The sequence below is a fragment of the Daphnia pulicaria genome, chromosome 4 (assembly GCF_021234035.1).
Source record: "Daphnia pulicaria isolate SC F1-1A chromosome 4, SC_F0-13Bv2, whole genome shotgun sequence".
In the NCBI taxonomy this organism is placed as follows: Eukaryota; Metazoa; Arthropoda; class Branchiopoda; order Diplostraca; family Daphniidae; genus Daphnia; species Daphnia pulicaria.
In genome coordinates, this window is record NC_060916.1 from 11374901 (window position 1) to 11387939 (window position 13039).

At 39.6% G+C, this 13039-nt stretch overlaps 1 protein-coding gene and 3 long non-coding RNA genes across 7 annotated transcripts; 2 read left to right on the top strand and 2 right to left on the bottom strand.

Annotated features, from left to right (window-relative positions):
- Positions 1-1691: 1691 nt before the first annotated feature.
- LOC124337403 lies at positions 1692-2696 on the bottom strand. The gene is made up of 3 exons (XR_006917328.1): positions 2652-2696; positions 2282-2591; positions 1692-2174 (listed from the first exon to the last, which is right to left on the bottom strand). It is a non-coding gene; the product is annotated as an uncharacterized LOC124337403 (long non-coding RNA).
- A 658-nt stretch (positions 2697-3354) lies between these two features.
- On the top strand, positions 3355-5376 carry LOC124337176. Of its 2 annotated transcripts, XM_046791268.1 has the most exons (5): positions 3357-3488; positions 3555-3631; positions 3693-3892; positions 3965-4122; positions 4183-5375. In XM_046791268.1, exons 1-5 carry the CDS (start codon positions 3466-3468, stop codon positions 4235-4237), a joined length of 513 nt encoding a protein of 170 aa, XP_046647224.1. In that variant the 5' UTR covers positions 3357-3465; the 3' UTR covers positions 4238-5375. The 2 variants fall into 2 exon arrangements, with proteins under 2 accessions (XP_046647223.1, XP_046647224.1); XM_046791267.1 differs by having other exon boundaries at positions 3355-3631; positions 4183-5376.
- A 3914-nt stretch (positions 5377-9290) lies between these two features.
- LOC124337402 lies at positions 9291-11615 on the bottom strand. 3 transcript variants are annotated; one of them, XR_006917327.1, is made up of 6 exons: positions 11469-11615; positions 11066-11303; positions 10877-10983; positions 10426-10778; positions 9941-10342; positions 9291-9868 (listed from the first exon to the last, which is right to left on the bottom strand). It is a non-coding gene; the product is annotated as an uncharacterized LOC124337402 (long non-coding RNA). The 3 variants fall into 3 exon arrangements; XR_006917326.1 differs by having other exon boundaries at positions 9291-10342; positions 10543-10778; XR_006917325.1 differs by having other exon boundaries at positions 9291-10342; positions 10438-10778.
- Positions 11616-12124: 509 nt separating this feature from the next.
- Positions 12125-12817, top strand: LOC124337343. The gene is made up of 4 exons (XR_006917226.1): positions 12125-12217; positions 12317-12342; positions 12418-12555; positions 12628-12817. It is a non-coding gene; the product is annotated as an uncharacterized LOC124337343 (long non-coding RNA).
- Positions 12818-13039: the final 222 nt, after the last annotated feature.

A 13039-nucleotide genomic window follows, 5' to 3' on the forward strand; every position in this document is an offset into this window, starting at 1 on the left:
GCCGCAAGGCCCCGTTAGGCAGTGCACCATAGGGACTTCCCCCTTTTCGATACGGTGATGGGTTCTAGAGGCGTGCATTCCATCTTCTCCTGTCACCGTGTCAGCCCGGACTTGTCAGCAATGGCAAGTCCCACTTTGGTCATGGATCCTTCTGACGTGGCGCGTAGAGTAGCAGAAAAACAACCTACGGGTTGTATGGCGTGGCAGCCAACGGTTTAACTTAAGTGTATGTATGTATGTATAATGTGTGTGATTGTAAAATGTGGTGGAATTGTGGGTGGAGGTGCGACAATAAAGCAATTCCTTTTAATGTGTTTGTTATGTCTTGATTTGTAACAAGATGTTATCAATATATTATTACAGTTTTCAAGTCTTACATTTCAAATTAGACATTTCAATTGCATTACAATCTAGAGTAAACATTGAACAGTACGTTTCTTTCGTATTTTATGAACGCAATGTTCCCAAAAATCAGAAAACTAGCGATGTTGAAAGGTTTGAAGGTGTTAAGAAGTCGTGCAAGATGATAGTTCGCATTTAAAAATTTATTTTCTCAGTCAAATATCAATAATAAAATTCCAGTGACCAAACCAAAACTAAACTGACTATGTGACCGACAAATCTGAACACAACCAAATAAAACACAAATTTTGATCGTAATATTTCTAGAACAGGGGCAGTATTTAGGAACCTCCTTGTAATAAGGTGAAGAAGCGGATGTTGTGGTGTAGTATCAGGTGTCTTACTGGAGTAGAAACTTTGGGCAGAGTTATACTTCGGTGTAGTAGGTAGGAGCAACGTAAGTAGCAGTACAAAACTGGGGTGCCTTGGTGGTGTAGTAAACAGGAGCCTCGGTTTGGTGGTAGCTGGGAGCAGAGTAACACTTGGATTCCTCGGTATATTGAACTAAGGCAGCATATGTGGTGGTTAAGTATTAGGACCTCTCGGTATAGTACTTTGGAGATCCGGTGTAGTAACGGTGTAGCGTAGGTTATGGTGTAGTAAACTGGAGCCTCTGTGTAGCATTTCGATTCAACGTAATACGAAGGAGCACCGACTGTGTAGTAAGTCGGGGTTACGATAATACTTGGCCGCATCAGTCATAGCTGTGTAGCTCGGGGCAGAGTAGTACTTGGGCGCTTCGGTGGTGTAATGAACGGGAGCCTTGGTATAGTAGCTGGGAGAAAAAAATTCTTGGGAACCTCGATGTTGTAAACTGCAACTTCGGTGTAGTAGCTGGGAGCAGAGTTGTACTTGGGAACCTTGGTGTAGTAGGATGGAGCGGCATACGTAGTCGTGTAGCACTCAGGCTCTTCGATGGTGTAGCTCGGGGCAGAGTAATACTTTGGGGCTTTGGTGTAGTAGGTCGGGGCAGCATAAGTTGTGGTATAATACTTTGGAGCCTTTATGGTGTTGGGCCTCGGTGTAGTAAGGTGTTGCATATGTTGTTGTTGTGTAGTAAGGCGTCGTCGTTCTTGTTTGGAATCCGCCACACCCAGGAGACATCGATACACCAGCGGTCGACGCAGCCATCAACGATAAAACACCCAACAGCAGCACGACGCAGTAATTGACTGTAAAATAAAAAATTTGAACATGAATACATATCAATGACAACATAAAACATTAAAAGCTAAAAAAAAAGTAGAACTGATTTGAACTGATCAATGAATCAATCAATTCTACAACTGATTTGAACTGATCAAAATCCAGATAATGACATAGCGCACTGCCGTTATCGTCGGAGAATCCCCATCCAACTTATATCTATCAACTTTTCTCTCCTTTTATGAAATTTTCTCAACCTTACTCAATTCTTAAAGCCTTGCGGCTGTTGTACCCACAGTTATAGTAGCCTGCTTGATAATGACGTAACACTTGTCGTTCTCACCCATCTTCTATCCAGCCTCGGTGTAGTACTCAAGCGCTTTGGTGGTGTAGCTCGGGGCAGAATAATACTTTGGAGATTCTGTGTAGTAGGCCAGGGCAGCATATCTAGTCGTGTAGTACTCCGGTGCCTTGGTGTAGTAACCGGTCGTTGCGTAAGTTGTTCTTGTGTAACAAATCGTTAGCGTTGCGGTTTGGCAGCCGTCATACCCAGGAGACATCGGTACACCAGTCGTCGACCCAGCCACACGATACAACAACCACCAGCAGCACGACGTCATAATTAACTAAACAATTAAATAATTTGAACATTAAATTTCAGCTATTAGTGGCATTTTAACACATGGAAAAAAAGATTTGATTCAAAAGTACATTTTAAAAAACGAATATTTACCCATGATGGCGAATTGGAAGAAGGCAGTTGGTGACAGATAGTGGGCTGCAGTTGTTACCGTGTCGGAAATGCTCACTCGATTGATTTCTTACGCCTTTTCTCTCTCCTTTTATACGATTTTTTCCTCACCCTCACCTTTTAAGCCTTGCGGGTATTGTACCTGCTTGATAATGAAGCAAACACTTCCCTTTCTCACCCAACCTCTACACCACTGCATGACACGTTTTACGCAATGATCTCCGTGACCTTCTAGTATGAAAGACACCAAACTGGCTTTTCCTTCTGGAGGTTTACGTTGCTGGAGATGGGTCTACAAAAACCAAAATCAAAATGAATACCAATTGCTTAGCCTTGAAGCTATTGTACCTACTTGATAATGATATACGTAACACGTGTCGTCCCGTGTCGTCCTCACCCAACCTCTCCGCCGTCGCATGACACGTTTTACGTAATGATCTCCGTGACCTTCGAGTATGAAAGACCTGCAAATTGGCCTTTCCTTCAGCAGGTTGACGTTGCTGGGGATGGGTCTACAACAACCAATATCAAAATGAATACCAAATGGTTATGGCTTAAACTTTTCTCACTTTATACTAATTAACATTTAAGTCATTTTCCTCGTTTCTTCGGTGAATGAAAAAAAAAGTAAATAGGCGATAGACAAATAATTCTTTAACAATAGAGTTCCCATCAAATAAGAAACTGTCAGCAGGCGCATAGATAGATAATTAGATATCTATTACACTCTGCATCAGGGATATTTTGAATTTAGTGGGAGATTTCATTCAAAATGTCACATTGTCCTCAACTGCTATTCCCTTCCCTTTCACGATATTTGTAATAAACTAACCTTCAACATTAAACCATTCGTTTATAATCCTCCAAACATGCCCTTGTCCGCCTTTTCAAAGATATGTCCAAGATCACTGTAATAACGATTATGTATGACATGGCTCCACCCTTAACGGAAGCCAATCGGGAATCAGATTCCAGAGAAAGAATTGTTTTTTCTTGATGACTCCACCCATATCTATACACTCCTAACATTACCCATTTATCAATAAAAAGAAACAGTTTCTACATTTCTTCGCTCAGTAGCACTAGCTCAACAGAAAACTGTCACTTGTGTGCTAAAGCTGCGCTAAATTACCCATATTGTGGTTAAAAGATTAAATTTTGCTAACATGCCGGAAGTCAAAAGCACCAAGTCTCTAAAAGAAATCTGTTTCCATTTTATTTTGAAAAACCCGGAATTTTTTTGTAAAACTTTTAGACTAGAAGATGGAGGACGGATGGAGGACGGTGAAAGCGCCTTGGAATCAGATCTAGTAAACCCCATCAACCAACTGCGTAAGTAATCAAAATTATCAAAAGATTTCATGATATTAACCCTATCATTTCTAAAAATCAGCTACTGTACTACTGGAAGAGCTTATGCAGATTTCCAGGGAAAAGAAAATTCGCTACGAATTCTTGAAAGCAACCGAACTTAAATCGCTCCTTTTCCTTGAACAACAGATGACTAACCACCTTCGCACTTTGGATTTCACTATAGTGAAGAGAGGCACTGATGTTTCTGATATTCTTCATTTGGCTACGATCAAAAGTCCGGTAAAAGAAGAAACAAAATGATTGCGTTGAAGCCGAGATTCTTTTATTCATTAAGTTTTGTTGGACTTTCAGAACTTGGAAACGTTGCGACTTGATCATTTCACATACCAGTATTTGGCAAATTTTAGCTTTATCCCAAAATTTAAAAAACTTCGAATACTGGACATTTCGTTTTATGAAACAGACGACGATTGCTTCCTCCTCATTGGTAAACACTGTCCAGATTTAAGGTAATGAATCAAACAAAATATTAATTTAGATTGAATTGGTTTTAAAATATGCGTTTCAAGGGAGCTTCATGCCAACAACAGCCTAGTGACGGATGATGGAATTCAAAACTTGTGAGTCATTGGAAATTGCAAATTCATCCGCAAACTTAATCTAGAGTAGCTATTGCTACAAAATAACGATCAAAGGAATTCGATTGGCTCTCGACAATTTACCCCAATTAAGAACATCGTGCAACGAATCTCTACTAGAAGGCTTGGCTGAGATCGCTCAATCTGCGACAGATCAAAAGTTAGACCTTCCTCAATATTCCTTGTCGACGCTATACGTTCTCTACCACACGGTCTACAAAAGTGGCAGCCTGCGACAATCTGTGCTGCTGTGTCCCAATGTGACAGAAGTGTATCTATACATACGACAAGAAGGATTTAAAGACACTGATCTTTTAAGCTTGCTATTATTGGAAAAACTCTACACTATTGAAATCACTCACACCGTGTATGAACCTATACATGGAGCAGAAATTCAAATGTATGGTGGCCTGACGTTTGATGGCGTTGTTCCGCTTCTGAAAAAATTTGGATACATTCTCAAGAGAATCAACATCGGAGAATTTCTTGTTGTCGATATACCAACAATCTTCAAGTTTTGCCCAAATTTGGAATCTTTGACTCTTTACAACTCTAAGACGACTCAGTCTACTGAAACCGACGTAGAGCGGCACAGATTACAAAATCTTAAAAATCTTTCTATAGGCTTCTCAACAATTTCGTCTGAAAATCTCGTTGCACTGTTGTCATCCCCTTCACTTGTATACGTATTCATAAAGAAATGTGATGCACTCAATGATAATGTATTTTACAGAGCTGCTAATCTTCATTATTTCTGTAATCTTGAGCATTTGCACATCTCTTGGTGTCATTCAGTTACCAAAAACGGGATTGACATTTTTTTAGAAGAATCTAACCCATTAAGAGAAATCGTTTTGCATTGCAGTGAGGATTTGGGTTCCAGTATTACGCGTGAAGATGTCGCCAATTGGAACGAGACTGCGATTTGGATTAAGAAAAATTGGCGATTCAATTTTATTCTTCAGTCTTCGCGCCGAAATATATTTTTAGGCGGGTACAAATGGGAACGAAGGAGAGGCGAATTCTGATCTGTTTTGGCTCCCCGAAATAAATTTAAAAAATACTTTCGTTCAAAAACTTGTCATTCTTTCTTGTATTTCGTACAGCCACAAAGTTTTTTTTTTTTCGAATGAGAATAGAATTGGGATCTTGTACTACTAAAAGGGGCATCTGAATCCTACACTGAATGTAACGGTCATTTACTGCGCACAAAAAAATTGTCAAGATTAATTAAATAATTCGATGTTACATTGTGTGTGCGCGTCAAAAGCTTAGTAGAACTCTACCTCAGATAAAATAAACTTTGTAACAGAAAAATCCCGGACAATACAATCAAGACCCGAGGTATAGGGCTCTTTGGGATCTCTTTTATTTAGCCGATTTATCTGGCAACGCAGCATCCCTACTAACACGGCCCATCCTCTTTATGTAAGATGTAGATAAATATGGGATGGATAGATCCAGGTCGCAATTGTGAGGCGGTAGTATAGCGTAGGTATAAATTTATTCGGATCTAGGATGGGATCAAATAAAGAATATTCATCGTAGATCCACCAGCGTATATTCATTAACATACTGATTGTACATCAAAGTAATATACTCGGGGGTATGATTTTGTTGTGATACCATTTGGTACATACACAGAATGTGCATCACAGTATAACCATATTAGGTACACAGTGGACGAAAAAGCTAAAAAATATCTCAATTTCCGTTACTCCCAAACGTTTGTTCCTAACTTGTACGAACAGTTGGTCAAATGGTTAGAGAGGTGAGCTACGGAATTGAGGTCAGTAGTTCAAGTCTCGGGGTAGACTTTTATCTTTTAATTTCTGACAGAAATCATATCCAAAGATGGATGTTATTTAAGGATACTGTGTATACACAAACCGGTATATTCAAGGGACATACAAATGGTACGTGCGGGGAAGGGGAAATAAGGATAAACATGAAGCATTCCATGGATATGCTGTTTGTATCTCCCTTATCCTTGGGAGTACGCTTCAGTCATATCCATGGTACATCGCTGTGTTAGTAGGGATGGCTCTAGACTTATTTGAGGGAAGAACGGGGAGAAGAGGGAGAATGGGACGAGTGGGAGGGAGGAGGGCGTACGAAAAAAAGGGGACCCACGTTTCCTCTTCTCCCCCATTCGTCCCATTCTCCCTCTTCTCCCCGTTCTTCCCTCAAATAAGTCTAGAGCCATGCTGCGTTGCCAGATAAATCGGCTAAATAAAAGAGATCCCAAAGAGCCCTATAGCCGATTGATTTTGTTGGATTAAATCTATTGATTCAAGTCATGCACGATTGAATGGTATTACCAGTAGTACTTCACGCAGTTGTCTCTGACAATTAAGATCCAAAGCCAAGAAAGTGCGGTCATTGCAAACTTGATAAACCAGATTTTGAATTTCATAATTGATATTTGTGCGATATTAAATTACGTACTATTTTCGTTATTCGGGATAAACATGATGATTTAGATTACGTAAGAAAACCGCGAAACAACGTAAAAAAATCTGAATAAACAAAGGCATTTCAACAATATTTAATTATTTAAGGTTGTTACGTCCTGACAAAAAGACCCAGTCAGAGCAGAACTGCAAACAGCTGTTAAAAAATGAGGGGGATGTAACCTTTAAACGTTTTCTAATCAGGTTTTAAGAAAAATAAAATCTTTTCTTTTTTCTAATTGTAGTAAGATTACATTTCGGGAAATCACACAGAACTGAAATAATTAAGTTGAAAGAAAAATAACTGGATGCACCGAAACAAGTCAGTGTTAGAGGGCTGACTTAACCTATTGCTATCTTTAACTACTAGAGACCATCCAATAAAAATACTTGCTGGGTCCTACCTTGAATCCTGGGAAATCATTAACATTCCCTGATGTTCCATTTATTGACAAAAAGAAGGTCATCGTCACTGCAACCACAGGACCCATGAATTTACACAAGGATGCCAAGAAGGGAGGGGATAGGTTGGCTGCTATCAGTGGAAGAACCAACCAATTGGACAATTGGTTGAGATGCTCTTCTAGACAATAAATACAGAAGTAATTATTATTTAAAATATTAAAAAGAATCTGGACAGCAAGAACTCAAACCGAGATGTTAGGTTATGCATTTCAATTTTCTGACTGCAATGGAAAAACATTCGGCATGCAAACCACTATAGAAAAAAATTCAGTAGTCAGTACTCAGTAGATTCACTCAACATCTTCGTGCAATTATTATCCATCACCGCCATCACCTAGGACTGTGGCCCGGAGCTTATTGGGCGGGTTTTTTTTTAATGGGTTGCCTAGATGGGTTTTTCTTCAAACACGGGTTGGAGCGGGTTGGGCCAACAGAGTAAATGGGTTCGGCCCGGGCCAACCCATGGGTCAAAAAATATTAACAGGATGGGTCACGGCCCGGGTTTTTAACGGGTCAATCATACTTTTTCATCATCTTTTCAGTCTGTTTATCAATAAATGGCAAAATTTCCTAACGTATAAAAATTGAATTTTTATTCTGTTTTAAATGAACCAAAAAAAAAATTAATACATGAGAATTGATGTAAACAAACATACATCAATGAAACGAAAAGAAACTTGGAAGTAAGTGGTTGGAAGTAAAAATCCGAATTAACTGTAGTTATCGAACAAATACAAAAAATTGTTTTTAAAAATCTTCTTCTTCGTTTTCCAAAAGTTGAAAAGTAAGGTATCAAAGTTTTCTTCCAAGAAATCGTAGACTTCTTTCACCCCCCCCCCCCTAATCCTGCTTTGTACCATGAACGTAGACAGATTAGGGCTTCAACGGTCTCAGGCTTCAAGCTCATTCTCGAAATGCAAAAAATATCCTTGCCAACAGTAAAGGCCCTCTCGCTAGCTGCGCTTGTCGCTGGAATGCTGAGGAGATCTCTAGCCATTAAACAGCAAATTAAAAGATAGACTAATTGATACCTTTCAATGGAGCTGAACTTGACTGATTGGTTATTTCTGTGCTTGTTGCAGGGAGTGAATCTGCATCATCCATCTCATTCTCATCATCACTTTCAATGCTAATGTTAATTGGTAAACTTCTCTTTTTCCCAGCAGAATTGCTCGATTTAGACAAACTTTGAGGTTTACGCGATAACTGCTCGCCATTATTAGAAGTAGATTTACGTTTAGACATACTGCCTTCACCACTTCATCTGTTCTGCCTTTTGAAGCTCTAGCGCGTGTCAGCGTCTACTTAAACGTGATGACTGAACATCGAATGTCTGCAACTCTGCATCTGCAATGCATGGATTTAAGCTATCCTATCCCTCCAGATCTTTCTGGCACTTTCTAGCTGTGAGATTCTTTATTTGACCAATAGATGGCGCCACATCTCGGGTTGACCCGCGGACCCGGCGGTTCGACCCATCACCCGCCCCGTTAAAAAAATTCCTCGATGGGTTGAGTCGGGTTGGGTTTTTTTTTCCTTTAGCCCGAACTTTGGCCCGGGCTTTCATGGCCCGGGCCACAGCCCTACCATCACCAATAGGCTGTGCACAAGCACAAGTGGCTTTTTCTTGCTCATTGGGCAACGTGCTAACAGCCTAACAAGTCAGCGTGGTACTGATTACTGAACGTACAGTTACAGTAATACATTTATTTTAAACGATATTAGAAATTTACTTTAAACCGTCGAAAATTTTGAGATAAACGCAATGCCTTTTAATGTATTACGCTGGGACCATGCTGGAATGCTGTAACTGGAACCAAACCAAACAGATTACAGAAAGTCAGAATAGAAACCTCAAGCAGCAGACGAACGAAATATTGTTTTTCTCTGCTCACTTCCCATACACGCACCTAGATGGCTAGATGTCGTCTTATTGCATGATTCGCAAATCTGCAGATATGCCAAACAAACAGTGCAAACTGCATTGCCTTCTCAATTACGAACCAATTTCCCAACGCATATTATATGACATTTAATTAGTGAATATAGACGAAATTTGGCTGAAACTAATATTCAAATAATCAAAACTATTTTCGTGTTTCGACTTTCGATACCAAGATATAAAGAATAGAAATAGATTTGTATTGAAATAATCTGAAACAAAAATACAAAATACATTTCCATTCAAATTGCAGTAAATCATGGGTAAATTCTTCCTGTAGGAGTCGGCTATTCAGTGGTAGATGAATTTCACCATCGAAAAATGAAGCGCAATTTTATTTATCTTGTCACTACCAGTCACTACATCTCCCTTTTTGAAACGAAGCGTAGCTTGTATTGCAAACGTTCTTTTGATTTCTTGGTCTCCGCTAGTTAATCTCGATACACCAAAACACCACTCGGCTCGAAAAAATGACTTCCTGACTTTGGTGCCACGAAGTTTCCAGTGGTCGAATCCATTCAGTCACTCACGTTCACGATTTCAACATCCCACGAAATCCTCGTCGTGAAAACTGGGCCTTCATCGATGATAGTCATGTCTCCTTTTGCTTGGAAATCAACTGGCGTGGGTTCGTTATCAGGAAATCCGCTAAGGACAAAATTTTCTGCCACTAGCTCCATTTGCTCCTCTGCGGATAAAGTTGGTCGATAACTCCTTAGGTTGGCAGCAATCACGCCAGCCGTCCAGCCAGGCAAAACTATTAAAACAATTGCGCAGAAGCCGGCCATGTTCTGTTGAAAGCCGAAATCTAAAAGCGCCAGCTACTTACGACGTTGTTGTCGGGAGAGTATTTGTTTTCACACACACGATAGGTATCACCCTTTTTATAGAGTGTACAGCCAGCACTCTCCCGAGGCTTTCCCGCTTTGAGCTGCACGCGATGGGCTCTAACATGTTTCCGCCAGAAGAAGAAATTCTAAAAGCTTTCCTTGTGTGTATAGCAGCCTAATGCGTGTTCGATTCCTTTTTTGGGGTTGCACAGTGAACGACTTTCTACCATCGTTCGTTTTTATACAGCCGACTCTCTCGGTTGGTGGCGCAAGGTCAATCACATTCCAGTCATTGATCACCAAAGACACTGTTGATTGATTCAGTCGAATAAAGGTCATAAATGACGTGATGGAGTAAGCAGCAGGCATATACAGGTAGCTTGGATAGAATAAACGTGTACCTATGTTTGTGAAAGCCAATTATTAAAATTATGAAGCCATTATTAAAGATGTGACGTGCTATAGTGGTGTGTATAATATTTACCGACCGTCTTACCTTCTTCCTTTGTAGAGCACAATTAAACCACGGAATGTTTTTAAAACAACCGAAAAACACGAATTTATCTCTTTTAATTGGACTGCCTATATTGATTATACTCACCAATAATTTGTTTTTAATAATGATTATACGACAGATGATGGTGATGATAACAATACGGGGTTGAGAAAAGTGCGTGTCTTGCTGTGCGCTCCGTTTTCATTTGAATCCATTAGAATTTTAATGAGGAGTTATCGATCTTGCTGCGGCATCTTTCGTCGTAGTTCCCAAAAATTCCAAAGGGAACGGCATGATTGACCATGAGGAGAGAAACATCGATCGCTTCGTTCCGGTCCCTGCTATGAAGTTGAAGATATTAGGAATGCTGTATCCGACTCAACACAAGGTCTGTATAAACAGAAGGTGCATATAGCCGTAGGAATGTATAAACACTAACCTACACAAATAAATCAGGTGGTAGTGCTGGTCTATTACGGGTCCTGGCTATGATGTTTACTGCCAAACTTTCGGCACTCTGAACATCAGATTGTTGTTTAAATCCTCCTAAAAAAAATCCCACAGGGCAGCAAAAAGAATCATTAGCTGAACTAAATAACAAATAATAAAGAACTGTAACTATACATACATAAAACAGTTTAACCATCCGGAAGTGGTGTAGTTGGTAAGATTAACAGTCTTCGATCGCGCTGGTCACCGAGCTAAATACGAGAAGGATTAACAGAATCTGACTTTATTTATTAGGTAACAACCCTTTGCTTTTCACGTAATCCTTTCCCCACCACTGATTTTGGCTTATAATAATTACCAGACCTTGTAAGAGGATCAGTGTTTAGTGGCCACACTCTGGAATTGTATATCTGCACCTTTTTACCAATTTCAAAAAGTAGTTTAATTAAGAATTGAAGCTTTGGGAGCTTTAATGATTAGCATTTAGTCAACTCCAGGGGTCAAATTTTCTGCTTGAGGAAGTCTTTTAATTTCAGTGCTTCTCGAATGTTAGATTAAAGAAGATCATAAGGTATATATACCTGAGTAAACTCTTCGTTTAGATTCTTCCGGGTTGTCAACGTTGACATTTATTCTTGGCATTCACGTCATTCGGTTGCGTATCACTTGTTTTCCCAGTCTCGAATGTCCCATTTATGAGCACACAAAAGTTGGACGAATTACCTCTCTCGTCTACTTGCAAGAACATCCACTTTGAAATCGAATGCAAATTTTTCAATAGACAAGTTTTGGAAATTGAATCGACACAGGATGTTATTACTGGCTTTATCCTACTGCGTTACGTCAAGAATCCCAAATGTCAATCCTAAAACAAATCAAATCAAAGTGATTCGACAGCAGACGAGATTTAAAAAAAAACAACAAATAATCACACTCAGAAAAAAAGAATTGATTTAGGGAAAACCACTCAGTCTAGATGTCACTGGAACTATTTACATAACACAATAGCATCATCAGTAGAATTCTTTTGTTTTCTTTTTAAAAAAACTCACGTAACAAAGGCGAAATATATATTTTACCGGCTTGCCTTTGTTGCAATTGTTACCTAACCTCCAGCCCCACCCATATTCGCCATCGGGGGAGCGCGCGATAGCACCGGATTATAATATTTCGCCTTTGTTACCTGTCTCCCCCCCCCCCCCCCTACTAAAAGAAGTGGGAATTTTTCTTTGATTGCATTCACTCCTCCGAAGGGCTGGGTATAGCCCATAGTCAACCTAGTGTCTGCATTGTGTCACTTTAAATCACTCTTCTCTGCAGTCTTCCAAAGGTAAGTGCTCCATTCTCTCTCTGCTCTAAGTGAATTTCTCATTTAATTTTTAAATATTTAAGTTTAATTTCTAAATTGTTTTCCGTGTCTTTATTGCAGAGTCCGACTGCAACATGAGAGCTAAGGTAAGAAAAAACTTTGTTTAAGTTACTATAGTGTTGGCGTTAATTAATCACTTTGATTAAACATTTCTCGTGCAGTGGCGTAAGAAGCGTATGCGTAGGCTGAAGCGGAAGCGCAGGAAGATGCGTGCCCGTTCCAAGTAAAACGAATTGTTTTACTCCACACGACGCGCTCGCAGTCGTCTGGAAGAAGATGGCAGTCTTTGATTTCGTTTGGTAACTTTTTTGTTAAACTTTTCGTGAAACATTTCGACTCAAAAACTCCTGAAACTTTTCATGACTTTGTAGGTAATTTCGAATCGACTGTCATGGATGGATATAATCAAGATCACAAAAACTAGTACTTGGAAAACCAGCTGATTTGATCAACAGTCAGCTGTAAGAAATTGCCACTCCGTGTTCTCGTTTTAATTGGAAATTGTAACGTTATCTCTTATGTGCAATGTTTCACGACCAATACAGACTTGTTCACATTGTATCTACTGCCACCATCGTGCTTGTTGATGAGTCGAGATTGATCGAACGTGAAAATACCAATCACAAAGTATTTACTTAGTCAAAGCGAAATTAATTTCCTTTTACTTTAATCAGTTTACTGGCACACTAAAATATTGTTTTGGGTTAACAGCAAAGTCGCCTGGTAACGAAAAACAAAAGCATCTTGTAATTAATAGTAACTTTGTTTGAGCAGCGCATTAGA

What these genes read in the sequence shown, in the direction of transcription:
- LOC124337176 (XM_046791267.1), top strand. Translation starts at nt 3,466, where the DNA reads ATGCCGGAAGTCAAAAGCACCAAGTCTCTAAAAGAAATCTGTTTCCAT. An exon ending in AAACCCCATCAACCAACTGC is followed by an intron (nt 3,632 to 3,692) that starts GTAAGTAATCAA and finishes TCTAAAAATCAG; the next exon opens with CTACTGTACTACTGGAAGAG. An exon ending in TGGCTACGATCAAAAGTCCG is followed by an intron (nt 3,893 to 3,964) that starts GTAAAAGAAGAA and finishes TTGGACTTTCAG; the next exon opens with AACTTGGAAACGTTGCGACT.